The 16,488-nt window shown below is 35.6% G+C and overlaps 2 protein-coding genes across 2 annotated transcripts; one reads left to right on the forward strand and one right to left on the reverse strand.

Annotated features, from left to right (window-relative positions):
- Positions 1-1,035: 1,035 nt before the first annotated feature.
- LOC106155256 (stabilizer of axonemal microtubules 4-like) lies at positions 1,036-5,905 on the reverse strand. The gene is made up of 11 exons (XM_013529997.2): positions 5,750-5,905; positions 5,059-5,304; positions 4,443-4,722; positions 4,239-4,299; positions 3,857-3,969; positions 3,529-3,600; positions 3,073-3,177; positions 2,719-2,822; positions 2,323-2,493; positions 1,934-2,098; positions 1,036-1,713 (listed from the first exon to the last, which is right to left on the reverse strand). Exons 2-11 carry the CDS (start codon positions 5,295-5,297, stop codon positions 1,635-1,637), a joined length of 1,389 nt encoding a protein of 462 aa, XP_013385451.1. The 5' UTR covers positions 5,298-5,304; positions 5,750-5,905; the 3' UTR covers positions 1,036-1,634.
- Positions 5,906-13,415: 7,510 nt separating this feature from the next.
- Positions 13,416-15,872, forward strand: LOC147764183 (uncharacterized). The gene is made up of 4 exons (XM_087002582.1): positions 13,416-13,576; positions 14,004-14,393; positions 14,566-14,649; positions 14,843-15,872. Exons 2-4 carry the CDS (start codon positions 14,013-14,015, stop codon positions 15,146-15,148), a joined length of 771 nt encoding a protein of 256 aa, XP_086858708.1. The 5' UTR covers positions 13,416-13,576; positions 14,004-14,012; the 3' UTR covers positions 15,149-15,872.
- The last annotated feature ends 616 nt before the right edge of the window (positions 15,873-16,488 follow it).

A 16,488-nucleotide genomic window follows, 5' to 3' on the forward strand; every position in this document is an offset into this window, starting at 1 on the left:
TCATTTTGTTTTTAAATAACCCACATGATGTTTATAGAAAATGTTTAACACTTATTGTGTTGCTGTTTTTTCCTCGTGGTTATATATGTACATATTTACTTAATTTTTACTTTCTTTCAGCAAATGTGAAAGATTTTGAAAATATTTTGTGTCTGAATTGCAGGTTTCTATTGCTTGCTGTTGCAGAAGCTTGCCGCAGTACAGTTTGTGTTAATAATGCAACAAGAAAACATTCCATTGTGCAACATTATACTTACATTCAGAAGATTTTGATGGGCACATGTTGACCTAGTTTATATAGTGTCCTTTGTGGGAGTATTAGTATTTCTGGTTCTAAAAAGAATGTTACTTTTGATATGGAGTGTTTATAAGAAGCAAATGTTGAAATAAGGTTTTTATAAGACAAAAGTGTGGGTTAACCAAATTTCATATTTCAATTTCAAATTAAAATTCTAGCATTAAACTGTTTGGAATATCACGTTTGTAGTAATTATGAAGGGAGAAATTGGGGGGGGGGGGGGGGGGGGGGGGAGTGACAGCTGATTAAATTTTTAAGTGTAAACTTAGCAAGTGAATATGTTTCATGTAGAAATTGTCATGTCTCTGTGATAGCCTTGATGTTGTATGCTCTTAGTTGATGGTTGCATATTGCCTTTATTTCAGTGTAAATGTTACCAAAAAAGAAATTGCATCAAAATGACTGTAAATGTTTGCCAAAGTATAGGTTTATATTGAAAAGATCTTTGTAAAATTGTCTCATTCAAAAGTGACAAGTGTGTGATTATGGTAACATTTTGCTGTATTGTTGTGCTGGTAATTATAAGTATTTTTTGCTTTCAAAGCACCAGTTTGAACTGAACTGCCCTGTGTGAGAGAAATGCACCCAATTTGCAGAAAATAAACAGCATTTTATACTGGGTTTTAAATATAATGGCTGATTTTGTTTTCCTTTACTATCCTCTGGATTATTATAATGATTAGTCATTACACCAATATTTTATTCAATTTAAGAAAAGTATCCCTTTTGGACAACAATATAAAAAAAAATAGTTTATTCAGCAGCATGTATATATATATTTTGACCACAGCTGTCAAAAGTCACTTTATCACATAATTATTTACATTAAAAATTGAAATAGATTTCATTATCATCACATAATGGAAAATGTGTAAATGCCAGTCGTACATCATGTGAGCATTTGAGCAACTCTAAGTAGTACTGCACAAGAAATGGGGATAAAATTTAAACAAAAGCATCCATACTGCAAATTATTATCACATTGATTAAAGGATACATTATGTTAGATATTCAAAAGTACAAATGAAATGATGTTTGTTTTCTGACGAAATGAAAACGAGTGATAGGTGGGAAAAGTTCTCTCCTCTTTCTTGGCAAGCTTGAAAAAACATCTACACTAGCAATTAAAAAAATTATCACAAACACTTTAAGTGTCACTTTCCAATGGCATTTATGAAAATTCTAACACGAGCCACATAATATAAAAATTGTTCATTGAAAGGTTTTCAAATCTGTTCAATGATTTCTTAAGAGAATTTGACTGTTTACATGACCAGATTCCTTCAACAGGATCCACGGACAAAGTGAAAAAATATTATGCTAATAAATCCTTATTTCAAGCAACGGTCACACTTCTGTGTAACTTCAGGTCATGGGTATGATCATCAAAGTAGGAGTCCCGTGCTCTAATACTCCTGTAAAAAAATAAAATAAAAACAATCATTTACAATACCAAGCAGCGTAGGAGCTTATATATGCAAGTATTATTACATTTCACATTAAGTGGTATTTAGAAGTATTCCATCTGTACCCTTACAAAAACATAACCATGCAATTTGAACATATAACAATATTTGCCTTAACTTTTTTGAGATATTTAGTTTTATTTCACATATGTAATAAAAATGTGCTTACCTTCCCACATAAGGATGTAATGACCTAAGAGTTGCAGTAGTATTAATGTCAGGGCCATACGAATGTACAGCTGTGCTTTTTGTAAAACCATCGGACTTTTGCAGATGCACTCCACCTCTGCAGTGGCCCTCTCTTTCCTTGTCCTCTGGGGTAGGATCAGGAAACCTGAAAAAATTGAAAAAAATTGTGAACTCATTGAGCAAATGAAAGAAAAGAAAAACTGAGACAATGGTCATGAATGTTCTCTGGCTTTATTCTTTTTTTTTATTATTTTACTTGAAGAATATTGTCACATTAAAAAATTTATTTTTTAAAATCCTTACAAATAAAAGGTTTTTCTTTGGGTAAAATTTCTAAACATGATTGGGTGTAATTATATATGCTCATACCTTGTTGCATAATGTGTAATGAATCTCCTCGGATTATCAGATGTTTGCACAAATCTGTCATTATTTTCACTAAACCCTGTCAATTCCTTGAAACCAACTCCTGTCGTTTCCAGGCGATCAGCTTCTGTTTTATCTGGACGTTGCTGACCAAGGAATGTATCTTTGGCAAGACTGTGAAAACAAATATCAAACAAACTTCAAAAATATGAAAAATATTTCATTAAAAACACCTTTTTTCAATTTATTATATATTTTTTTAAAATTAGATTTACAGTTTACTGAGTGGTTCTTGAAAAAAATATAGATATGTGGGAACGAGTACTTGATTCCCATCAAAATATATGCAAATACGCATATTCAATTCTATTGTTGGGAAACAAAAGACAGCTAACCTACCTTGTATAATTGTTAGGGTGTGTCATATTCATGTATTCTGTAGGGTCCTGTTTCTTAGTTCTCTCCAGTTTTGCACGAGGCATGTCATCGGCTTTGTCATATGCCTAAAATGATCAAAATAAGCTTTAGCATTTAAAATCTACCTTTTGTGTTTTGTTGTCAAATCTTAAGATAGCAGTAACTATTTATAAAGCTGTCTTTATCAATTATCATGCGACTAAAGAAATCTTGATGACATTGTAATTTTTCAAATGCTCATGAAAATTAAAAGATAAACCAGTTATGACAACTGCTAGTTTAAGAAAGGCATGGTGAAACTGGGCTCTTATTTGACACAACATTCTGAAAACTCACATCTCCCATCACCCTGTTAACAAACACTGGTCTGGCTTTGGTGCCGGCAGTGAAACCTGTCCCCCGCTCAGACCCAATAGGAATGGTTGGTAATGGCTCTCCTCCCTGAAATAAGAGTTCCACAGACTGATAATCCTCGAGCATAAACATATAACAAGTCAACAGTGTCATTGGCTTTATGATAGAAACTGTACAAATTGATACCCTTTACCAGGGGGCAGATTATATAGGGAAAAATAGAATATTTGTCTAGAGACACATCCGTGAATATTTGTGAAAAATCAATCTGTCACCCTGGTAGAGCGTAACAAATTGACATGCTTTTGGCAACGATTGGACAGAATTTTTTTTCACTCTGTTCATTACACTTTGCAGTCTTACAATCTCTTTTTTTGTAGCTCAGTTGAACATGGCACCATTTTCACATTCTAAACATAATCTCATGGAATCACTTACATGTAAAAATTCTGAAGGCTGGAAATGTGTCTTCATGATACTTCTTCCAGTAGGTCTATCTGTGATGTATCCCTGGAAAAAAAGTGGTATCTCGGTTACAAGTGCCCCAAAGTTTTTTTATACATGAAATTTAAAAAAGTATAACTTATTTGATTAAAAAAGACTACTATACACTTATCTAAATATCTTTTACATAAAATAAATGTATCTTTATTTCAAGATCTGCTTTGGGCAAAAAGATAGACAAGGAAGCTTCATCATTCTTATTTGTTGAGGGAAGAGAGTGCTTCAAGAATATTCTAAAATAGTCTGGAAAAATGTCACATACTGGTCTGTCGCCCTTGTATGGGGATCCCGGGTGGTAGGTGACAGGCTCTACATTGTAAGCATGTGTGAATCCAGTTTCTTCATTGGGTCCAAGAGTTTTCATTGTTGTGTCCACTGAAGAAAAATTTAAACAGCAAATTTAAGTGTGACATCTTCAAATAAGCATGTGTCATCGAAGTTGATCTTCATAAATAACAAGGTTATTTTAATTATTTAAATTATATTTTAATATTAAAATGCTTTTTGTTCATTGTTTGATCTCATGAATATTGTTTTTTTGGTGTTTGTTATTGTGAGAGCAGTGGGGGGATTGCTTGCTTGTCTGGTGGACCCAGTACCATTAACCATTAAAATGTATAATATCTCATGCATATTGTACTTACTTCTTTCACTTGGTTGTCCTTTGAATCGCTCCTTAGTTTCAGTTGTCATAAAACCTGGACCCTAAAAACAAGAATTATGATGAAAAATTAATTATCATGAGTGAAACATCATATAAAATTTGAATTTTTATAAACCTATAATTCCAAATATTATGCCAGGATATTCACAAAATGACAAACATATATTCTCTTGCATACACTTACATAGCCAGAATTTTCTAATTCCACAGCATCCTTAGACTGGATCTTGTGCAGCAGTGGTTTGTATCTTGGCAAAATATCTGCCGATGCATTCGACATTCTGGTGTCAATACAGACACTCTGTACTGCCCTGCTGGTGGGAGCGGTGATGGGCTTCTGACGGATAAAACCACTGCCTGCTTGGTACACACTCATTGGCAGTGGATCCTTGCCACTGGAACTCACTTTGTATGGTTGAAATGCAAGCTCTGTGACAGAGTGATAGTTTTTGGCTATCAAGCGCCTGTAATAATAATAATAATAATAATAAACTGTATTTAAAGAGGGTAAAACATGTTAAGTATGCACATGTATCTTACACATGGTGCGCACACTAATCTTACATAATTGGGATAAAAAGAAACATGTCAGAGAAATAATTCTGTAACAAAAAAATCTGTAGGGGAAAATGTTGCAAAAACCAATTTAGTTTAATGGATTATAAATTGTGCAATAAGTATTGATGTCTCCATAGCAAAAATAAAAATAAATAAATAAATAAATAAATAAATAAATAAATAAATAAATAAATAAATAAAATAAAATAAAATAAATAAATAAATAAAAAAGGATCACATACGCCATAGCTGGGTTATCTACATCATCTAATCTTCTGCTATAATACACTCCAGGACGGAAATTAGACAGATATCCAGTTCCTGTGTGTCTAGATGGACGGGGGCGGAATTTCTCCCAGTTTTTGCCATAATTAGAGGCATGCTCTGTGCAGTAGAATTTCATGATGTTGGAATCTGCTCCCTTACTGGCCTGAATATGGGCGGAGCAGCTTCCATAAGGAAGGGAAGCCATGGTTGGCATCTGAAATCTAAATGCAACCAATATGAGTACTTGACTTTAAAATGCACAAGACTCAAAATTGCGACTGAATGATTTGAACGAAAAACAAGTATCGAAAAACTACATGACTTATCACAAGTCGTACTACACACACTGTAACTACATATGTACACTAGTGTAAGGTACAACATGAACGTAGTTCCTTTTTTTTTTTTCGCAAACCTGCTCGTAGAATGGCCATTAGAATTCTCATATAAATATGTGATCTTGTTATAACCAATTATGTTTTGAGTGTCACAATATTCAGCAACAAACTACCACTGATGACACGTACGCACGATCATAAGTCGAATTATCTTAAACCAAAAAATATCATATCAAAAATATTAACGCTTTTAAAAGCTTTTACAATCATTTATGAAACTCTTTCAAACTATATAGGCTCTTTTGTGCATTAAAGATATTGTACCTACCGTTAGACAAAATTACAATAACAGGCTATCTGTCTAAATTGACTGCAACTGCTAATCATACAGTTAGTCTATGCTGGGGTTTGTTATGGTGTGGCCGAGAGCGTGCTGCGTTGCCAGTGTCAACCCATGACGTCATCAATACACACGGAATCAGCCGAGATAATACGAATGAATCGGTTGTTTGAGCGGAAGCCAATAGATGGCAGCACGTACTTTTAAAGCAATTTTTTTTTATCGGCACACCTGGTAAATAAAAATGTTGTTAATAATAATGTGCAGTGCATTTAACGTTATCGGGGCTTTAATGAATTGAACTAGATTTAAACCTCATTTGCGATATACATATATGTGTCTCTGTAGAAATTTTTATTTAGGAGCTGGTCATTAAGTAGGGCCTACATATACAAGGGGTGTGTTGGTAGCAGGCCGGGTACAATTTTGTGCCTGCAAAAAGTCGTGAGCCAAAAGAAATTAAGCAATTCATTTTGGGCGGGCCGCAAATTATAAATCTTTATTTTAAGCAGCAACCATGTGCAATTTTTTAGACCAACTACCGGTAATTGATGCGCTTGAAATAATACAGCCTGATAGAGGCTTGACAACAAAATTTGCTTCTTTTTTTTTTACAAGCTTTTTTGAGAACAAACAACAACAGTTTCTTGTAGCTTTTTAAAGAACAGTTATAAAGGCATATCATTTAGATTAAGAAAGCCTGCCACAGAAAATAAAGTTCTCAATGTAAATAAATAAATTAGTCATTTAACATCTCATCTCACACATCTTCTGTGTCAGTCTGTATCATCGTAGTCTTTTTTCAACTCGGTCTTCAAGTTAACACATGCGTGCAATACTTTCTTTGTAAAAAAGCTTTTCGAATGCAACAAGTAAAACCACTTGATGTCTTGTTTACTTAATTTTTTGAAATTGTCTCCTTATTCAACAGTTCAGGGTCAGTTATAACTGTCAGAAGTGGGCCAAGGAAGAGATGATTAGTTTTTGGTGGTGATCCAGATCAATAATCAATCAATAATCAATAATAATAATAATAAAAATCGCTGTCTTGCCGGAGGTCTGCGCTCTCGGAGTGCTTTTCTAGTTATTATTATTATTATTATTATTTGTTGTTGTTGTTGTTGTTAACACTCCACTGGCCAGGCTGGCCAGATCTTGTTTCCTTCTTATTTCTTCAATTGTTTGCAAGGCCTCCAGAATTTCTCCATTCAGTGACTTCACATCACCCAATCATTTCTCATTGTATTTGTGTGCACATTCCTGACCACATTTTAGTTTGCAAAATTTTGTGAAAGTTTTCACAATGTCTTCTTCCATCCATTTCTTTAATTCATCAACTTTGTCACTTAAGTTCTGGAAAAGCACTTTTAAATAATTTATATTGTTTAGGTAAGCTGGCTTCAACTCATCAGTCTTTCCCTCAAAAGTATAAAGTTTCGTTGGCCATTCTTTAGTTTGATTACGTTGATCATATTGTCACCTCCCATCTGCGCGAAAGTCTCTCTGCTCCATTTTTACATTTTTACATCGTTTCCACCAACACCTATAGTATTAAATCCATGCGGTACTTCCTCATTCAATAATAGTGTGTTTTTTCCTATTTCGGAGAAGGAACATAGCCAAATATTATTTTGCAACCAGAAATTGAAGGTACATTTATAATACTAAAAATGTTAAGCAGTGAAATGGATAAAACAATACCCGTAACAATATGCAGAACTCTGGGAACTAAACTACAACGGATGTAAAACATATTGGAACAACTTCAAATATCATTGCATATTCTCAGGAAAAGTCGAAAGGGAGTACAAGGGCAACCAGTAGCTATTGGAGGTGAGCCATTTATTTCTTTTATTTCCAAAAAAGGGTGGGACATGGATTACTGTGGCAAATAAGTGGGGGTGGACCACATAAAAAGTAACTTGCCGTTCTATGATCCCCCTCGCACTTTATAACCAGTCCTTTAACATAATGGTGGCACACCAAAAAGCCAAAGAAGAACTAAGAATCTTCCAAATTTAATAATTATACTTTATAAATCAAGAAAAATAAGAAATGGAGAGGGCCTACAGTGAAAAATGAAGTAAATGGCTCTAGCACTTTGATCTCAATGATTACAGATCAATATAAATAAAGTTAAAACAGGTGCACGATACATATGTGGTTAAACTGCATGAGCGGCTGTTTTTTTTTTTTTTTTTTTTTTTTTGGTCATCCAAAGAACAGGTTATCAATATCACTTCACATTAAGAATTATAGTCACCAAAAGATTGAAATTATACAAAGAAGTTACCGAGGATATTTTTTGTTAGGAGGATATTTTTTGTTAAGATTTATTACAGTCGGATTTTTAGAACAAAAAATGTTCAGGAAAATGGTATAAACGAGATGCGAGAACGTTCTGTTTTAAACTTGGCACTAAACAGCAAGATTGAGTGTTTTTCTTAAAATTTTTGGGATAAAAATCTGTCGTTTAAAAATTCAAGTCATCAAACCCATTCTTGTTTTTTTCCAAGTAAAGATTTTCATGGATCTATGCGGCGGTTTTCTGTAGCTCCCCATACCCTAAGCATTAGTTCTACAGACTTGACATTTAATATGGAATATTTTTTCTAAATCATTATTCATTAGTTTTTTTCCTATTTTGCAGACTGATAAATAAAGATAAGGATTAAAATCGTGTTTAAATAACTTTTGATAAAATGTTCCATGTCATTGCGACATCAGTTCTTTAATTGACTTCGCCAGTGAAGCAAACAAAAATGCATTGCCAATTTTAAGTCATGCGACAACCATTGAAAGCGATATTTTGGATCTCCATATCTTCCAAACTATCGTCTTTAAAAGAGTTCAACGACACACAAAGGACCCTCATGTCAGTTTCTAGTCACAGTAACAGTCGCTGCTATGCCTGACCTTATCTTCCTGCTACCAGAGCTTTCAAGAGGCAAGGCATTTCTTGCGATAGTTTTTTAGAATTTAATCTGGAATAAAATTCCAGTCAACGGTTAAAACTTGTCCAATTTGGTTCAGTTTTGTTGTAGGACATGCAGGCCGTTGATTCGGCGACTATTGACCGAACCACATATTGTCAAAGTGGTTCAAATATGGCGATTTTGATGACCAAGGTAGCTGCTTATTCATTTGGTTCTATACGTTATCTGCTATAAAAAGCTCTCTGTGTGAACCAGCAATCTGATCCTGCAACCTAAAACTGTTCCTAAGGTGCCCCCTATCGAATGATAGTCAAGTGGTTCCCAGATTATTCCTTTATTTGATCTGGTTCAGGTTTTCATCGATGACTTCCATTGGTGTTTTGGCACCAATGTGGTATCAACTCCAAATATTGACGCTGTCAATGGCCCTAGTCACTTCAGAAGCGGCACACACCTTGTCGTAGGCCTCTTCAGGATGTCTGTAAACTCTTTTTTGACCAATTTAGCGGTACAGGTGAAATCTGACCTCAATAAAGAAAACAACGCGATTTCAGTGTTCTACCCAGATACGGTCATGGTCCCCAATTCATTAGAGAAACAGACTACGCTGTTTTGCTGTTTACAGTGGCTTCCTCAGAGGTCGCCTAATATCCTAACCTGCTGAAACCATTTTGGTCTTCGCTTAGCGCCTTGAAAAACGCGGTTTGGTGACAATTTGCCCCTCATTTAAAACGGACTAGGTGGTTTTGGTTTAATTGTAGCAGCATTTCCTGAAGGACATTGAGTCCTGTATCCTGGTGGTAAGATATCGATACATTGGACGTGTTGTCTGTGTGGGTACATAACCCTGGGCATTACTCTATGAAACTGTGCGGACAGTTCCGTTTGGGGCAATAATCTGTCTGGCAATGTCTGTCTTTTTCGCGCCATTCTGGCACAGCTTAACGATTTTGATAAACAATGCTTAACTCATTTTACGCACTGCAAAACAGACCGCTTGCATGCAAAATTTTAAATTCTTCTATGCAATGGTTGCCGACATTTGGATACATTTTGACAGAACCATGCCTCGCCATAGCCAAGCTTTGGCCAGCCCAAAGGAGCACTACCCAATTAAATCACTGCATATTACACAATGCAGCAATGCATCAGACTTGGTAATCAGTTAATTGGTAGAGACACACCTGTTTTCACACTTCTCCTGTCAGATATCTTAAATGAAATCTGATTTTTTTCAATAAAGAACGCATTTTTACCTAGGTATACCTTTAAAACTGAAATATTCCATATTAAATGTCAAGTCTGTATTTAAAAACTAAACATGGAAATGATTTACATCGACCAAATTGTCACAAACATTCCAGATGCACATGATTATGTATCCATCTTCGACCTCTACACATACTCTCGAAGAAAATGTAAAGAGTACATTCACTCCGACTTGAGCGCCAAATCAACCTACCAAATTTTAATTGCTTTCATTATAAGATGTTTGTGGTCTCCCTGTACCTTTTATTCATACGCTCTACTACCTTGGTGTAAGTTCAGCTGTTTTGATTTCATTGATTGATATTTGTATAAATAAAATGAAAGGTGTATTTCTGTTCTTCTTCTCCGGTTACTGCCGCGGTCGGCTAAGGACACGTACGGTAGTTACATGTACATGAATAGGAGAAATATAAATAAACACACTTTACTCCCTAGGTAACACTAACTTTTAAACAACTTTTGAACTTAAAATTGAATAGACATATTTTAATGCTTATTAGGGTTAAAACACTAATACCATGGTAATATCATAACTTTAGTTTACCAACGAGTAGGCCTATTCATGAGGCTCTATGTGAATATCAAAACTAGATCGAGTCAAAACACCTTATCGCTCGGCCGTGTAGTAATAATATAGACTACTTACATTTTCATTTTCACGCCCGTGTGTGTATGTGTGTGTAAAGGGTTATGATTACAAATAACATATCTAAAGCTACAAAATATCAGTAATCGAAGTCAGGTAAACGTGTCGCTGTGTAATATAGCATAAAAAGGGTTTCCGGAGAAATGAACCTTAGATATGATAGTTCGGTTAGTCGAAATGGTACCTTGATTTCTGGGGCTGTCTTGGGAAATCCAAATCCCTGCCACAGAAATAAACGTAAGCACGCAGTTTGTTTGATACTGACTACGATTTACTTGAAGAAAGTGTTATTTTTATTGTGTCTAAACAAGTAATCATGCAAGAGTAATATTGAGGCACGATAGTTAACAAAACGAAGTTGGAGAACGCGTTTTTACCTTTCTATACTTCCTATATCACTTTTGACTTCATTTTAAACTAAGGCTGAGTGTGTTTCTAGATACACTACGTTGCGGGGTAAATAAGCGACTTCTTTTATTTCGTGTCCCCTTATTCTCATCTTTCCATATACTGTACATGTTGATGTTCCGTAGTCAAGGAGTTATATAGAGCGATTGTTCTCAATTATTGTTTGCGCAAGGTGTGCAGTAAAAATAACAGCTTCAGTTGCTAAGCATACGCGATATTGAAACTGCGAATATTACAATGACAATAGTTATAAGGTCTGGCCCCATAAGTTTACACAGGAAAGCTCACCTTTCTAAACAAGTCCGCTTGCGGAATGAGAACAAATACGCATTGTTCCGTGAGATTTTGATAGCTATTTAATCCCAATGAATTAAACAATGCACGAGCACGCCAGAATTTGTTCTAGCTTTGAAAAGAATTGGTCACCTGAATTCAGGATATCTTTTCATTTTTTTTTATTACAGCTCTCCCGCATGGAAAAGAGACAAAGTATACAGCACGGGTAGAATTGGGTTGGTTGAAAATTTTAGGTATAGATAACTGGTATGAATAAATGCAATTCCAAATCATCGTGTCAACAGCTGTACGTATTTTGCGATCTATCAGCACAGCCGAAACTTCATAATACAATTTGTTGACGCCATGCACATTTGAGGACAGTCGTCCTGTACGTCCGTGATATAGAGCCATCTTCACTAGGCTTTATTAGATCACAACTCAAGATCTAGTTTCTGGGGTCGCAAAATCGCAAAACCTTCGTTTCAAAAATCTTTGAAGAATAATCGAAAGCCACTAGTGATGGTATCTAAATTACGATGGCTCTATGAAGGTATCCTGCGCCGGTTCTTTTTTTTAAATTACAGCTGTTGTTTCTTTAGATTATAGTGAGTGGGCAGAAAAGCTTAAGCCACCCAGAATTTTATTCCAGAGTAAAAGAATAATGTTCGGGAATCAGTGAAATTATCCTCACCAGTGCCTTCGTTTAGTTTGCGAAAGACTGGCTGCCATATGCATTAAAAATATAGGGATGTGTATTTCACAGTTAACGATCGACGCAATATTAAATGAACATGTGTTCATACAGTTTATTAAAGAGGAAAAACATCTCTTTGAAATGTTACGTCGAGGATTGTGTTGCCTCAAGTATTAATTCCATGTTTATTTCGTGCGTTTTCTATGAGATCGATACTAATGTCAAAAATAGAAAAGAGGGATACTAAGTGTGCTCGACAGTGACACGAATCAAACACGATTAATTTAATCTTTTTTTCTCAATATACGGGACACTGCACATATTCTTCCGTCAAGTCTTTACTGCGTACCTTTACCGATACCTTTTTTATAGTTATTCAACTCGTCAAGCTTTGTGATAACTATCCAAGATTAGATGATTTGGTAAAATTATACTATTCACACAAGCCTTGAATAAAATATTTAAATATGAACGTAATATACTGGGTATTTAGAGAAGCGTATCGTAAATGCAATCAAAAATCGATTTATTGAGTATTTCACGCTCACAAATGCAATTTAAAATTACCTTAGTCTTCAATTTGTTATTTTATCTTAAAGAGGCCAGATGAGAAGGGATTGGGAGGGGGGGTCCAGCAACGATGGTTAGTTGCATGACGAATCAAGTCAGACCAAGGTGTTTTGGAAACCTAACTTCATGTTGATTTTAATGTCAGTCATCATATTTCATCGTCGCATACGTAACAACAGGTACGAGGCCAAGAACTCCGACACACGGTGCAAATTAACAAAAAAAACATCAATTGTTGTAAGTCTCTTTGTGATGGACTTCACCCAAGTAACCAATAAACAAAGGTAAGCAAACCGGTGTTTTTTTCATCTGCGTGTTACAGACCCTGATGGCGAGTCGATGTATACACTGAAGGGGTGGTGGCCCGCTCAGAGGTAGTTTCCCTTTTCTTATTTACTCTTGTCTGTTAATCATATAGTTGCAGATGGGTGTTTATAACACTGGAATATTATATGCATCATTTTGTTGGCCGGCTAGTATCATTATCTCTGGTTGACAGTAACACGGATTGCCCCTCTTGTCCATTGACAACAACATGGGCTGCCCGACATAAAATGTAGAACCTAACAGACAAAATGGATATTGTTAAAAACAGATCTAAACTCTTCAAATACTGTAATGTATAAAAAAAATTCAAGGACCAATTGAAAATGTATTCGAGATTGGTATAGTCCCATGGTTCCAATCCCCGTTCTTAAACACTTGCTATACCTATGTTAAGGTGAACTGCTCCACCATTATTTTCCCCAACAGTCTGATTGGTGATTTTATGAAAGGAAAAAATGAGAGGTAAGATCTCATTTCACTGTAATTTACAGGTGAGTGAACATCCGTGGATCTATGGTAACTGTCGTCAAAGCAAACTCTGGCGTTCATAAAAAGTGCGACACCCAAGAGAAATAACTCATTTATCAAGAACACAGAATAATATCAACCGCGAGACGAAACTGTTGGGAAACATTTTACCTGAAGCTGTTACAAGGTATACATATCCAAGAACTGATTGCAAAAAGGTAAGGGTGATAATGCGACTATCCAATCACGTTAGTCATCATGTAGCGATAAATTGTTTAAAAATGGGGTTTCTGCCTTTGAAAACAAAAGTCTCATAAAAGATTAAATAATATTTAATATTTTCTTCAGATCGGATTATATATTATTATCACATTTCCATTTGCCTTTATGAATATCTTCTCACGTTTTATATACCTCATTTACCTCACTGCAACTAAGGGAACAGCGAAAAATAACACTTTATCATTACTTACGTACTTGACTCGCGACGAGCAAATTACTTCCAACGAGCCGTACAATCAAGTCTTTAAACGAATAAAAAAAAAACATTTATTCTTTACTTCTAAACGGTTATTAACGACATACAAATTATTAATATAATTATCATGCGTATATTTTCATTATCCGATTCTCTTTTTTTTTCAGATTCACAAGATGAAGCTTCTGGTTATAACTTTGGCGTGCTTTGCCATTTTGTTGGGGAGAGTGAACTCGCAGTCCTCTGACTCCTCCTCTGCCTCTACATCTTCTGCCAGTGACGCTGCATCTTCCAGTGCCGGTGCATCTTCCAGTGCCGGTGCATCTTCCAGTGCCGGTGCATCATCTGCCGGTGGCGCCTCTAGTTCATCTGGAGGTGGTGGTGGAGCATCATCTAGTGCTGTCGCAGCTAGTAGTACCTCTGCAGCCGCTGGCGGTGGAAACTCCGCCACAGCTGGGGGTGGCGCCACTTCAAGTGCTGCTGCTGCTGCTGGTGGTTCGTCAGCTATGGCAAACACCGCTACCTCAACTGCCGCAAGCAGCAGTTCTACCGCAGCGGTAAGCTTTACCTTATAAATAGTTCCTTTCTTTAAATTTTATTTAAGACAGAAAATACTCTCAGTAAAGGATGCAGTTTAAGGACGCAAAATACAGCCAGCAGTGCATACTTCAGGTTCCACGATAAATATTGTGCAGTCGGATTCGCTTATATCAAGCAATTTATTTTCAGACTTCACTCTCATGCCATTACTGCAACTCCTCAACTGACTGCTCATCACCCACGATGAGTGTAACATGCTCTGGTCAGTGCTGGGTATGTATAAAAAACTTTGCTCTCTTCAATAAATTATGTAATTTGCAATTTGATATCCATTGCAAATAATAATAATAATAATTGCAAATAAATAAATAAATAAATAAATAATGGAAAACACTGATGTTGGAACTAAAGTGTATGGTTACTGGGAAAAACACCGTGACATATATGTTTTTCGTTCACCTTTTAGGGCGTAAGATACACCAACAGTTCCGACAGCTATTACTTCTTGGGGTGTTTGGCAGATGTCCAGAGTTTCGCATGGTTTCCTGCAACAGCCCCGGCATGTGCATCAACGAACGGAGATACTTCTTTCGCGATCTCATCGGGTGGTGACGCGTGTGCTTACGTGCCTCATTGCTGTGACTCCGGCAGTTGTAATATACAAACTTCACTGACTGGAACCCCAAGCTGTACGGCGGGATCAAGCATGTTGGTAGCTTCTGTTGCAGCCATGCTCGTCTCACTCCTGCCTGCTCTTTGGATCCACAGCTAGCCTGCCACAAGACAACTCCACTGCCAAGCATTCTGGTAATAGATGCCACATATCATACGCCATTCAATGAAACAATCGTATCATCCGGATTCAATATGACTTCATGAAATTACCAGAAGACAAATGACTTGGCAGTGAATTCTGCGCAAAGGGTTTTTTTTCTAAACTTTAGAGAGGAATCAAAACTATTGGTGCCATTTACAAGAATGAAAGTACAGTGACAAATCAATAATTTGTTAGTGTACTCAAATTCTACTTTGGTTCCGATTTCTTAAATTAAAAAAAAAAAGCATCACTGTGATTACTAAGAAATTTGCCAAACTTCATCCAATAATTGAAGCAAATGCCGCCATGATGTCTGGTGCTGGAGGTTGATAATATACGCAGCCAATTGATCTGGTTATGCCAACGGAATAATAATTAGATATATTTCTGTGCTCAGACTGGTTATGATGCTGATGTAATCAGTGATGGCCGTTAATGATACCTCCGAGATGAAAAGACAGAGAAATGGCATTTGCTCTATTGATGAACAAGGACACATTTTTGTGTGATGATATTCTTTGTTAGTATTAATACTCTCATTCTTACAAAATCATTTTTAAAACTTTGCTCACTATTAAAAAAATATTTATTAAAAGATGGAATGTCCTTTTATACAATGTTTATACATTTTTGTTGATCATTTGATACAAAGATGAATAAAAAGCCTCACTGAATACAATATTTGTTTTTTTTCCTGAAAATCAATAATAAAACAAAAGACTTTCACAAAATAAAAGTTTCAAACACCTTAAATTAATGGAAATTAATCTGTCGCTGGTTATTTCCAGACTAATAGGAGAAATCACTCTAAGATAGCCATATATAGGCCTTACTGAGTATTTTAAATGTAACATGGGCACTCGATAAGGATGCATGTTAAGTCCTTTTCTATTTACATTATTCATAAATGAATTTTATCATAGTTTGAACAAGGCTGGATGTCAGGGTATTTACATACATGAGGTGTTTCCAAATCTCATGTCTTTGCTTTATGCTGATGACATTGTATGCATTTCAGACACTGTTGGGGGGTTACAGAAACAAATTCATCAATTAGAAAAATATTGCTGCCAGTATGGTATGCCAGTAAATGTCCAAAAGACAAAAATAGTAGTATTTAGGAGAGGCGGTAAAATAAAGAAAAATGAAATGTGGTTTTTCAAGGGCAAAAAATTAGAAGCAGTACCTGCATATAAATACTTAGGAACATATTTTGGTGCCTTCCTCGGTTGGGGTAAAACTATCCAACATCAAATCAACCAAGCCAATAAAGCATTATTTGTTGTTAAGTTATA

Source organism: Lingula anatina, chromosome 1 (genome assembly GCF_051362555.1).
Source record: "Lingula anatina isolate TDL-2025a chromosome 1, LinAna3.0, whole genome shotgun sequence".
Taxonomy (NCBI): Eukaryota; Metazoa; Brachiopoda; class Lingulata; order Lingulida; family Lingulidae; genus Lingula; species Lingula anatina.